At 49.1% G+C, this 13510-nt stretch overlaps 1 protein-coding gene across 4 annotated transcripts in view; it reads right to left on the reverse strand.

Annotated features, from left to right (window-relative positions):
• mre11a (MRE11 homolog A, double strand break repair nuclease) overlaps nt 1-13461 on the reverse strand; it is a 133164-nt gene extending 119703 nt beyond the window's left edge. For 2 of the 4 annotated variants that reach the window (XM_041198931.1, XM_041198928.1), the window contains exons 1-4: nt 13269-13409; nt 13063-13162; nt 11967-12099; nt 7990-8150 (exon numbers count right to left, since the gene is read on the reverse strand). In XM_041198931.1, the coding sequence (XP_041054865.1) occupies nt 7990-8150; nt 11967-12099; nt 13063-13082 (314 nt within the window). In that variant the 5' untranslated portion in view covers nt 13083-13162; nt 13269-13409. Of the gene's footprint in view, nt 1-7989; nt 8151-11966; nt 12100-13062; nt 13163-13263; nt 13410-13442 lie in introns of those variants that run through there. The other 2 variants (XM_041198929.1, XM_041198930.1) reach the window with 2 other exon arrangements.
• Nucleotides 13462-13510: the final 49 nt, after the last annotated feature.

The following is a 13510-nucleotide window of genomic DNA, read 5'->3' on the forward strand; positions in this document are numbered from 1 at the left end:
TGGAGGAGTATCATGGTGGATGGGGATTGTTCGGGCCTCTGTTCGAGGAAGAAAAGGAGAGCGATCATACCATCCTGGTGAGGGAATGGAGGTGTAGAGGGATTGGACGAAGAGGAGGCGGTTGGGGCCAGGGAACTGGAAATTGTTGATATGATGTAGGGTGTCAGAGGAATCACGGATGTAGTTGGGAAGGGACTGGACAAGGGGAAAGAGAATGGAGTCAAGATAGCAAGAAATGAGTTCCGTGCGGCAGGAACAAGCTGACAAGATTGGTCTGCCGGGGCAGTCCAGTTTGTGGATTTTGGGTAGGAGGTAGAAGCGAGCCATCCGAGGTTGGGAGACTATCAGGTTGGAAGCTGTGGAAGGAAGATCTCCAGAGGAGATGAGGTCAGTAACAGTCCTGGGAACAATGGCTTGATGTTCAGTGGTGGGGTCATGGTCCAGGGGGAGGTAGGAGGAAGTGTCTGCGAGTTGACGCTCAGCCTCTGCGAGGTAGAGGTCAGTACGCCTAACAACAGCACCACCCTTGTCAGCAGGTTTGATGACAATGTCAGGGTTGGACCTGAGAGAACGGAGTGCAGCAAGTTCAGAGAGAGACAGGTTAGAGTGGGTGAGAGGAGCAGAGAAATTGAGATGACTGATGTCATGCCGACAGTTCTCAATGAAAAGGTCAAGTGAAGGTAAGAATCCAGAGGGAGGGGTCCAGGCGGAGGGAGAATATTGGAGGTGGGTAAAAGGATCCGTTGAACGGGGAGGGGACTCCTGCCCAAAGAAGTGAGCACGGAGACGAAGGCGGCGGAAGAAGAGTTCAGCATCATGCCGAGCCTGAAATTCATTGAGATGAGGGCGCAAGGGTATGAAACTAAGTCTTTTGCTGAGCACTATACGTTCAGCATCGGAGAGGGGAAGGTCAGGAGGTATGGTGAATACACGGCCGGGGTTGGGATTGGAAGACGGGACGCAGACAGAGGGACAGGCAAAGGTGGAGGGTCCTGGATGGGCGTTGGCCAGCATCCGCAGTTTTTTGCTTTTATTTCAGTTAATCATCAGTACTTGACACCACATACTCTCTTATCTCAAATAAGCAAAGAAATTACCAGGAGGTGTCCCACTATCTTAGTAGAAAGCCATAAAATGAAAGAACAGAAAAAGCTATAATGAGTGATATCTTACAGAATCAGTCAGGAGGTAACAGGAAGTAACATCTGTAAATCACCATCACCCTTAAGAAACCGATCAGAGACTGATCATGCACCACCTAACCCAATCAGAGACTAATCATTCACTGCCTGACCACCACTGATACTCTTTTTGAGTAAACCTGTTTCCATCTGTTTCAGATGAAGTTACATTGTTTCATAGTTTGCCATTGTGAGATTTTTGAACTCTTGATCTTGGGGTTACAAACCCAGTACCATAACCACTTGGCCATTTAGGCCTAAAAACTAACCAGGTCTGAGTCTGCTTAGCTTCCAAGATCAGACGAGATCAGCCGTTACCAGACTAGTATGGCCTTAGGCCTGACCACCACTGATCATGAGAATGAGCTGAGCTTGGCCTAAATAGCCAAGTGGTTATGTACTGGGTTTGTAACCCCAAGATCAAGAGTTCAAATCTCACAATGGCAAACTATGAAAAACAATGTAACTTCATCTGAATAGGAACAGATGGAAACTTGTTTGTACTCGAAAGAGTTACTGGCATTAGCTTGGCCTAAATAGCCAAGTGGTTATTACCTCCCTTGAGGTGGTGCCCGACTCAGAGACCCTCGATACCCCCGAGGTACCTTCTGGCTCATCGGGGGACTGCAACTTTCAAAATTTAAAAAATGTCAACGGGTCATTGGGTGGCGGCGAAAAGGAAGGCCTTCCCGCTCCCTCCCAAACCTTAGCACCGGGCGTCCTAGTTTTAGGTCAGGAGCTTGTCCTGAGCTCCCCGGACGACCCGGTGCCGGGAGGAGAGCGGGCATCAGAACTGCCACTGCCCTCTGACCCAAAACGTTTAGAGGAGACCAGAGAGGACCCCTCTGGCCTTGATCCTGGGGGTGGGATCGAGGTACAGGTGGGGCCAGCTGGCAGCTCCGAATCAGCCCCCGTACTCAATGCGGGGGAGGGGTCGGAAGCTGGAGGCGACGACCTGGAGGAGGACGGGGTGTCCGTGGTGAGCGCTGGAGATTACGCTGAGTCGCTCTCAAGCGAGGCGGTGGATCCCCTGGTGCCCTCCACTGACTCCCCCCTCATCCCCCCAAGGGAACTCCGGGACTTTTTGGCGAGTCATCGCGGTCGCCGAGACAGGGTTCAGTTGGCCTTGGACCGGTGGCATTCTTTTCCGCTGGTGTTCTGGTCCACTCGCGAGGCTCTCAAGTCTCCTGAGTTGGATAGGAACGCGCGGCGGAGGGTCCAAACGTTTCTCGCTGGGTTCCTGAAGGAGAGGAAGGACTAAAAAGTCCTCTTCTTCTTTTTAATGACTTAAGGTGAAGATTTGATGTACCTTTGACAATGAAGACGACTATAGCCAGCCTCAACATCCGCGGCAGCAGGGCCGCACAGCGCAGGTTCCAGAACTTCTCGGTCCTCAGGGACGGGAAGTATGCGTTGTGCTTCCTGCAAGAAACCCATACCGTTCCGGGAGACGAAGCCACGTGGCTCCTGGAGTGGCGAGGGGGGGTCTACATGAGTCACCTAGCCTCCAATTCTGGCGGGGTGGCTATCTTGTTGGCCCCGCATTTTCAGCCGGAGATCTTGGGGGTCAAGGAGCCAGTGCCAGGCCGGTTGCTACACCTGACTGTGCGTCTGGGGGGGGGCGGTGCTTCACTTTGTGAATGTGTACGCTCCCCTGGGCACGCAGCAGCAAGCGAGCTTCTTTGAAGAAGTGTCCACTCATCTCGGCTCCATCGACGCTGGCGAGTGCATCGTCCTCGGGGGGGATTTCAATTGCACCCTCGGGGTCCGGGACCGTCACGGTACCCCGCACTGCACGCGAGGTGTGAGTAAGTTGCGGGACCTGGTCAGGTCCTTCGACTTAGTGGACGTCTGGCGAAATCTCCATCCTGACTCCAGCGTGTTCACCTTTGTGTCACCTGGAGTCGGAGCGTCCAGACTCGACCGCCTTTACGTTTCGAAGGCGTACGTGTCCTGCGTTCCGGCTGCTTCTATACAGCAGGTTCCGTGCACGGACCACCGTCTGGTGTGGGCGGAGCTCACTTCGTTCTGCGCTCGGACGGGGTCCACGTACTGGCATTTTAATAACCTGTTGTTGGAAGACCAGCGGTTCCTGGACTCGTTCCGTCGCTTCTGGGCCGGCTGGAGAAGGAAGCGGGGAGGCTTCCCCTCCTTGAGGCTATGGTGGGACGTGGGCAAGACTCACGTCCGAGTTTTCTGTCAAGAGTACGCGAAGGGGTCGACAAAGAGACGCAAATCCAGGGTCGAGGAGTTGGAGAAGGAGGTGCTCGACCTGGAGGCACGTCTCCGTCAGCCCGACGCGGACCCGGCCCTGCGGTCGGTGTACGATGAGAAGAAGGGCGCGCTGCGGGACCTGCAACTGGTCGGGTCTCGGGGCGCGTTCGTGAGGTCGCGGATCTGTTTCCTTAAGGAGATGGACCGTGGCTCTCCCTTCTTCTACTCACTGGAAAAAAGGCACGGGGTCCGTAAGCAGCTCTTTACGCTGCTGGCCGACGACGGATCACTTGTCTCGGATCCGGAGGGCATCAGGGCCATTGCCCGAGATTACTACACTGCCCTTTTCTCTCCGGATCCGTCCAGTGAGGAAGCTTGCAGAGTTTTGTGGGAGGACCTGCCGCAGGTCGGCCCGGAGTGCGCCGGAAAGCTCGACTCCCCTATAAGTCTGGGGGAGCTGACCGGCGCACTCGACGGTCTTTCTAGGGGCAAAACCCCGGGACTAGACGGGCTGACCGTGGAGTTCTTCGGGGCGTTCTGGGACGTCTTGGGGAGCGACTTCGCGGGGGTCCTGGGGGAGAGCATTGCTACTGGGGAGATGCCCCTTTCGTGGCGCAGGGCCGTGATTGCCCTGCTGCCGAAGAAGGGGGATCTCCGCCTTCTTCAAAACTGGCGCCCAGTCTCCCTCCTCAGCACGGACTACAAAATCTTCGCCCGAGCCATGTCTTCTCGGCTCGGCACCGTGCTGGACCACATGATCCACCCTGACCAGTCCTACACCGTCCCGGACCGAACCATTTATGATAACATCCATCTGGTCCGGGACATCATCCACCATTCCCAGAGGGCTGGTCTGTCGAGCGCATTCCTGTCTCTCGATCAGGAGAAGGCGTTCGACAGGGTGGATCACGAATACTTACTCGGAACTCTGCGAGCTTTCGGGTTCGGGACGCATTTTGTCGCCCGGATCCGACTTCTGTACACCGCCGCGGAGTGTCTAGTGAAGGTTAACGGATCCCTGACGGCGCCCCTTCGCTTTGGGAGAGGGGTACGTCAGGGCTGCCCCCTGTCTGGCCAGTTGTATTCTATTTGCATGGAGCCTTTCCTGCGCCTCTTGCGGAGGAGGTTGTCGGGATTGGTTCTGCGCGGGCCGGGCATCGGGGTGGTCCTTTCGGCTTACGCCGATGACGTGCTCCTTATGTTTAGTGACCCGGCTGACCTGCGGAGGATGCGCGAGTGCCAGGAGGTCTACTCTGCCGCTTCTTCTGCCAGGATCAACTGGGGTAAATGTTCTGGACTCCTGGTCGGTCAGTGGCAGATGGATCCCCTACCCGAGGAGCTCAGGCCTTTCACCTGGAGCAGGACCAGCCTCCTCTACCTGGGGGTCCATCTCTGCCCCGCTGAGGAATCCTGGCCGGCAAACTGGCAGGAACTGGAGACGAAAGTCACCGCTCGCCTGCGGCGCTGGACAGGACTGCTCCGAGTGCTATCTTACCGAGGTCGAGTTCTGGTCATAAACCAGCTGATCGCCGCCATGTTGTGGTATCGGCTGGTCACTTTGACCCCTCCCCCGGACTTTGTCACAAGAATCCAGAGATTGTTAGTCGACTTCTTCTGGGACAAAAGATTGCACTGGGTCGCTGCCGAGGTTCTGAGTCTCCCGCTTAGGGAGGGTGGTCAGGCGCTAGTGTGCCTACGCACACAGGTGGCGACTTTCCGCCTTCAGACCCTGCAGCGATACCTCTACGTCGAGCCTCCTCCTAGATGGTGTGCCCTGATGACGTATTTCTTCCGTCAGGTGCACGGCCTGAATTATGACGTGCAGCTCCTGTTTATAGAACAGCTGGGCCTCGGTGGCTCCTTGCAGGCGTTGCCCGTCTTTTACCAGGACCTGATCAAAGTCTGGAAAGTGGTCGCCTCACGACGCAGCTCTCCCCCGTCAGGAGTAGCGGCTATCGTCAGAGAGCCGCTGCTCAGGAATCCGCCCCTCCGTCCTTTTCAGTGGTTGGCGGAGAGGAGGGCTGTGGCCGCAGGGGTGACCAGGATCGGGGACGTGCTGGGTGGCGGAGGACTGGGCTGGATGCTCCCGCAGGAGTTGGCGCAACGCGCGTCTGTGAGTGTCCAGGTCGCAGCCGATGCCATCCAAGACCTGAGAACGGTCGTGCTCGGACCCGACGTTATTTTGGGTCTTGAGGTGGCCCAGGTGCGCGGTGGTCTTCCGTCTGAGCGTTCCCCTGTTCGGACGGAATTCCACATTGGCCCCAAGCCCCGAACCCTCCCTCGGGTGCTGGTGCCCCGCAATATGAGTCGCCTCGGGGACATGCCCTCTGTGCCTTTTGGCACGGCAAAGAGGGGCTTTTTGTATGGACTGCTGCTGCACACCTTCCATTTTCTCGCCCTTGTCCGTCGACCGGACACACCCTGGCGTGCCTTGTTGCTGTCCGGCGGCGGAGGCCCTCGATGGGAGGCCCTCTACGGAGGTGTCCTCCCCCTTTCTATCGGGGACCTGGGTTGGAGGGTGTTGCATGCAGCAGTCCCTTATAATAAGAGGATGCATAGGTTCACGGACTCTCAGGACACATGCCCTTTTTGCGGTCTTGTGGAGTCCATGGACCATGTATACATAGGGTGTTGTAGGCTGCACTCCCTTTTTAGTTATTTGAAAAACCTTTTATTGATGTTTTGTTTGCACTTCAGCCCCACGCTCCTGATCTATGGGCACCCGGTGCGGAAGGGGGTCGGGAAGGAGGAGGACCTCCTCGTGAACCTGCTCCTGGGCCTGGCCAAGTTGGCCATTAACAGGTCCAGGCAGCGGGCGATCGACGGGGGAGTCCCGCCCGATTGTTTGTCCCTCTTCCGCGGCTACGTTCGCTGCCGGATGTCCCTGGAGAAGGAGCACGCGGTGTCTGCTGGCACTCTCGAGGCCTTCCGTGCTCGGTGGGCACCGCGGGGACTGGGGTGTTTTGTTGACCCCTTTAATCACATTTTGATTTAAAGTTTGTAAGTTTCCTTTAAACTTTGTTCTTGGTTTTACAGCTGACCTGAATTAGGGGCTGTGCCTGATTTATCCCAATTTTGTTGATTTGGTTTTCATTTAAAAGATTATCAAGAGTTCAAATCTCACAATGGCAAACTATGAAACAATGTAACTTCATCTGAAACAGATGGAAATGGGTTTGTACTCGAAAGAGTTACTCATATTTCACCCGGTGCGGAAGGGGGTCGGGAAGGAGGAGGACCTCCTCGTGAACCTGCTCCTGGGCCTGGCCAAGTTGGCCATTAACAGGTCCAGGCAGCGGGCGATCGACGGGGGAGTCCCGCCCGATTGTTTGTCCCTCTTCCGCGGCTACGTTCGCTGCCGGATGTCCCTGGAGAAGGAGCACGCGGTGTCTGCTGGCACTCTCGAGGCCTTCCGTGCTCGGTGGGCACCACGGGGACTGGGGTGTTTTGTTGACCCCTTTAAATCACATTTTGATTTAAAGTTTGTAAGTTTCCTTTAAAACTTTGTTCTTGGTTTTACAGCTGACCTGAATTAGGGGCTGTGCCTGATTTTTCCCAATTTTGTTGATTTGGTTTTCATTTAAAAGATTATCAAGAGTTCAAATCTCACAATGGCAAACTATGAAACAATGTAACTTCATCTGAAACAGATGGAAACAGGTTTACTCAAAAGAGTATCAAGAGTTCAAATCTCACAATGGCAAAACTATGAGAATGAGCTGTGTGTCAGAAAGGGTTAATAAACACCAGCTTCCAGCAACAAGCTACATGGAGTAGGAAGATGAGGAACTGAAGAAGTTACAAAGAAGAGAGAATGCATGGCTGCTATGAATAGAAAAAACAAAGACAAAGAGAAGAACAAATCCAAAGCAAGGAACCATCCAAGTATTGACTGTGTTCAAGGCCAAACTGGGAAGCAAGACCCACATGAAGCCAGTAAAGTCATTGCATTACTTTGTTAAGTATTAATTTTTGTTTCTTAATACCCTTTGTAAAAATGTGAACGAATTGTTTGTTAATCACCTGGAAGACAAATTCCTGGCAAGAGAGATGAGCAAGTATGAAGCAAGATAGAGCTAGATAATAAAATGGAATAGTAAATATTCAGAAGGGCAAAGTTTCAACACTAATGTTTAACCATCCAGAGGCTAAGTTCAGCATCTTCAACTCTGATAGATTGATAAAAACTAAGAGTGTGCAGGAGAATTGTGCTACTAAACAAGAACCACTTTTGTATAGCACACCTTGTTCATGCCAACAACGATTTAGCTGTTTCTATGATTTTGCTATGTGAACATAACCATGTAGAGGAAGCCATCCTAGGTGATTTTCATTGTTCCAGGATCCTATATTGACTTTAACACTACCCAAACAATCCACTACAGTTTGTACTTAAATTATGTAATACAATAACAATGCAAAAGTCAAAAAGCTTAATAAATGGTGAGAGAACTTAGATTTCCAAGTCTTTTTTACTGCTATAAGATATTCTGAAAATCATTTGGCAAGAGTTTTTATACAATTACCTTAAACACCAGGACAACTGAAGTAAATAAATAATAAGTTTAAATGTATATTATATAAAAGTACTTACTTGCTAAAACCAAAATTAACCGACTGGTCACTTAAGATTTCAAACTGTATTGGATTATCACCCATGCAGTATTTTCTCAATAACTCCATACAGGTATGCAATGTCTTGCGGGAGGGTTTGTTGTCATGAAAGAGATCGCCTCCCAACAGTATAAAATCAACCTAAGGGGTAGGCAAAGATGGAGCAAAATAAATTTATTTCTGAATTTTGGCTGATGCACGATAAAACAAAGTAAAAAGTAAATTTTACTTTAGCTATCATTAAGGGTAACCAAGACTAAACTTTAGGTTAATTAAATGACATGTTGGAACAATTGTCTGAAGCAGTTTGTGCACATGCTCCCAAGAGTGTGATTTGATCATGAGAATTCTCATTTCAGCAGCTAAATAGAATTCTATGGCTTCCCAGAGAAAGGGATCTTCAGACCAAGTTACCTACCTACATTGCTGTTGAGCAGCTAACTGTGGAGCAGCACTGGCAAAGTTTAATCAACTATGCTTTCAAATGGTGAACAAAGAAAACAAAATGGCTTTTAGTTCAATAATTCAACTCTGACCTTTTTTTCTCCATGAGTTTATTACACTTAAGCAATTGGTCATTTAAAAAAAAGTTATTTGCATTGTTTCAGAGTATACCTAAACCAGCACCATAGGATTCACATGGTACAGTACAATCAGGAGCAGTGGGGCCAACAGAGGATCATGCCAATAGTCCAATCATTTAATTTATAAACAAATTCTCAAGTGTGAGCCATCTATCTCAAATGGAGCATGATATACTATGAAAAAAATTATTCCAACAAATGCAACACATCATTTTTATTTATGGAATAGAGATCAAGGTCACATTTAACAATTTACGTTTTCATATCATCTTTAAAATTGAAAAAGGTCTCAAGGCCCTTTGCAAAATGAAGATAATACACTGTAAGCCAAAAGGCCATGTTCAAGAGGGGTGACCATATTCTTGGTCAAAGACCAACTTGCCATATAAAATTTAAGGCTCCGTTTCAAAGAGAAACATATTAAATAAATTGCAATTTACATTCAATTCTGTGACATACAGCTCTCTGCTATATTAAAATGATCTATCTTAAATCAGGATACAGATCTTGTCAATATTTTCCAAGTGCACATTTATGATGGAATCTGCACATGTAAAACTTGCCATATTGGAGCACCTTTAATCAATCCTCTGTAAAATGGCCCACCTCTACGTCAGCCTAACCACTGCTAAGATTGTCATGTATGCCTTTATCACCACCTCTATTACTCCTTGCTGACTTTTCATAAATTCTAACTCATCCAAAAACTCTGCTGCCATCTCAAACTTAGTCAATCCTGCTAGCATCTCAGTTTCATTGACCTGCACTGGCTCTAAGTCACCTAATGTCTCACATTCTTCTCCTTAAATCAGGCTAGTCCAATTTTTTCTCGTGGGGGACCACATTTAATTTTTCTCTCACTCGGGGGACAAATGAGCAAATTTCAGAAAACTTAAACATGAATTTTTTTTTTAAAAAGCTGACATGTGATAAGAAACAACTTGGTGGGCAAAAAAGCAAATAAATTAATAATTAAAGAATGAGTAATAAAGACTGCCATTTGAGTGTGAAGGAGTAAGAATGTGTGTCCAGTTCACTCCCAATCTCAGGGTGCTGAGAAAGTGCCTGTTGGTGTGTTGGGGTGGGGGTGAACAAGAACCCTGCGACTAGGAGTGAACCAGACACACACTCTCCCCTCCCGCTCACACCCCTCTATCTCAGGCGCACACACACATGAGTGCACATGCACACAAACATGCGTGTGCACACAAACACACAAACATGCAAACACGCGCACAAGTGCGCGCGCACACATTCACAAGCGCATATGCGCACATATACACACAAAACACTCGCACACTCACATGAACACAAACACAAGCACACAAAGTGCGCACGCACCGTGCAAGCACGTACACAAATACATACAAGGACACACACACCCAAACACTTGGACATACACAGTGTGCGTACACACTCGTAAAAGGACACGCATGCCGTGCAACACACACAAGGGCGCACACATACACAAGTGCGCATGCACATGCACGCACAAGGGCATGTGCGAACACACACACAAGGGTGCACACATACACAAGTGCGCATGCATGCACAAGCACACGGGCACAAACATGTGCACATGCGTTCACGCGCAGACATACAAGCGCACACACATGCTTGCACACATTTGCACACAGACACGCCATGTGGGCATGCACACACTGCATGTATGCACACGGTAACATGCACGCACACATACACACTAGCACGCGCACACCAGTGCAACACACAAGTGTGCGCACATAAATGCGCATAGGCACGCGCACACACAAGCAGGCACACACAGGTGCAAACAACAGGCGTGCGAGCACACACATGCACACAGACACGTGCACACACAAGCGCATGTGCGCACATGCATGCGTGAACTGACGCGCCGCTTACATGTGTGCATACAAACACGCATGCACACACATGCAGCACACACACGTGTGCCTGCACACACATGCAGTATACGCAGGCACACAAGCCAGTGTGCACACACAAACACATGTATACACATGCACACGCATGTGCACTCATACACTGCGCTCGCACTCATTCACCATGTTTGCACACACGTGCGCAAACACAGGAGACACGCACTCACAAATGCGGGCGCACGCACACTGCACACACGCAAATGCGTGCACAGACATACACACATGCGCACAGACGCACACACATGCGCAGGCACCAGAGATGCACTCACACAAGAGCGCATGTACACACAAATGTGCAGTCACAATGTACATGCGCACACACACACGCACCTGCACACACACTGCGTGAGAATGTATGCACAAACTCACACTTATGCGTGCAGGCACGCACTCTCAGACATGGCGCATGCACACGCACGCAAACGTGCACAGCCACAATATATGTGCGCACAAATACACTGCACACGCATGTACACACACGCGCGCACTCATAGGCGCACACACATATACGCTCACTCACTCACCCACTGACCAAAGTGGCCACAGCCAGGCCAAGCCAGCAGCCGCGGGAAAGTGACCGCAGCCAGGCCAGAGCACCGGCGCCACGGGAAAGCGACCACAGCTGGGCCAGAGCACCAGCAGCCACGGGAAAGCGACCACAGCTGGGCCAGAGCACCAGCAGCCACGGGAAAGGGGCCACAGCTGGGCCAGAGCACCGGCAGCCATGAGGAAGCCTGGTGAACATACACTCCAGGGTCTCTCTCTCTCTCTCTCTCTCATCTTCAAATACTCACAGGTGCCAGTGTTCGCTGCTCCTCCAATCACAGCCTGTTTCTCTCCTATGTTTGATGCTGATAGGCTCAAATATGGGAGTAAAACAGGCTGTGATTGGAGTAGGCCCATGAAAAAATCTTAAAACTCATTGAGCCGTCTTACCAGTGGCTTTGCAGGCCCTGAGTTGGACAAGCATGCTTTAAATCCACCAATTTTTCAATGCTCCCCATTTTTATTGCCTCTAGCAGCCAGCTTGAACTCATTGTACTTGTACCCCTCATCATCACTCTTTCCATGATTCTGCATCCATTCTGCCGCACCTCTATGTATCTTGGGAAATTTTTCCCCACATGCTACATAAATGCAATTTGTTGTTTAATTCTCTTAACCAAAACATTCACCCAGTTCCTTTTTAAAATTATCTTTGTGTTAACTACAGTTAAAACACATGAATTTCAAAGAAACTGCAGACTCATGCGATTGTACAGGAATTCAGCCTGAATTGTAAGATATGGCTAAAATTGCAGTATTCAGTTTAATTTCAAACTTACAGGGAAATTGCAGTCATACGTAATCATATTTATCTCTGAGTCAGAGTTTTAAATACAATTATGCCTGACTAGTAAAAGAATACCTCGTATTATTATGCAACATTATCACCATTATAGGTAACTTACCGCATTATCCTGCGCACATCTTAAAATCTCATCAAAGGTAACAAGGGTATCATTTCCCCTTATGGCATCTTTTTCCAAATAGCCAAGATGAATGTCAGTTGCAATCAAAATTTTAAAAGTATCTTCATCTTCACTGTAATAATTACAAAACACTGAATTAATTCACATTAGAGAAATTCAAGGAATCATTTAACCCGCAGTTTTCTTAATAAAGTGCCTTTGAACAATTAGATATGTACTACATGAGATTAAGATTAGTTCAAATCCACTAATTATTTTTCTTTCTCTCCCTTCTTGGAATGTCAAGGGCCATAGGTACGAGAAGAGAAGACTATAAACGTACTGTATTATTTGTTTAACATTCCCTGGACCCGTGACATCTGGTCAGTAGCTTACAGTTTTTTTAACAAGATCAGTAAGATCATGGGAGGTGGCAGCAGCTTAGCAGTCTTGTCACTGAACTAGTAATCCAGATACCCAGGGTAATGGCCTGGGGACCCGCGTTCAAATATCACCATGGTAGATGGTGAGATTTGAATTATGTAAAAGAATTAGAAGTCTAATGATGTTGATTGTCGTTAAAAACCCATCTGGTTCACTAATGCCCTTCAGGGAAGGAAATCTGCCATCCTTACCTGATCTGGCCTACATCCCCCTAACTCTTAAATGCCCTCTGAAATGGCCTAGCAAGCCACTCAGTTCTCAAAGGCAAGATGGGTGGGCAATAAATGCTGGACCATTAACAAATAAAAAAAAGATAACTGCAACCATTTTATCCAGCTTAGCATCAGTAGTCATGATACCGTCCCAACCACAAAATTCAAGGTGCCTGGCAATGCCAACTACAAGTCTGTAAAGTTTCAATCCAGTTCCTCAAGAATAACAAGACAAAATTTCAGGCAAATCAGCATCTTCCTTTTAGAGCCATAGGATGTGATTTTCAGAACTGGAAAGATCTCACAGTACATAGTGTTTTCCCACTGATGTTCAAGGAGCTATCGTGCTCTTTTAATAACTTTGACAACTGGAAGACTTTCCAAAATCTCTTATGAACTACATGTTGAAATGCAGAAACAAACTCTTCTCCATAACTTACAGGGTATTTCCAGAACTCATCCTGCCAGGCTGCTAAAACAAAATAAACAAGTGTTTGATTTATGAAGTTTTCACTGAAATCTGGAAACAGGGATGGATTTCTGAAAGGGGAAAAAGAAACGAAGTTAACAATGAAGCTCATAAGAAGCAGTCAGTATCCACAAATAAACCCGAAAATAATCGCCACTCTTAGACTAGCTACCTCACCATGCGACACAACACTGATCACTGGCCCAAGCTGGCGGGCTTCACAGCTGTCTGAGCTACCCAATCACCGCCCGAGCCGTCAGAGCCTGCCAATCACAGCCCAACCTCTACTTGAGTCAACCAGTCGCCACCTGAAGAGACCAATCACTGCCCGAATCGACCAATCACCCTCACCCGAGCTGCCTGAGCTGCCCAATCAGCGCCACTCATTTCCCCGCTGTCCGGCTGACACTTCACCCGGA

Source organism: Carcharodon carcharias, chromosome 11 (genome assembly GCF_017639515.1).
Source record: "Carcharodon carcharias isolate sCarCar2 chromosome 11, sCarCar2.pri, whole genome shotgun sequence".
NCBI classification, from domain to species: domain Eukaryota; kingdom Metazoa; phylum Chordata; class Chondrichthyes; order Lamniformes; family Lamnidae; genus Carcharodon; species Carcharodon carcharias.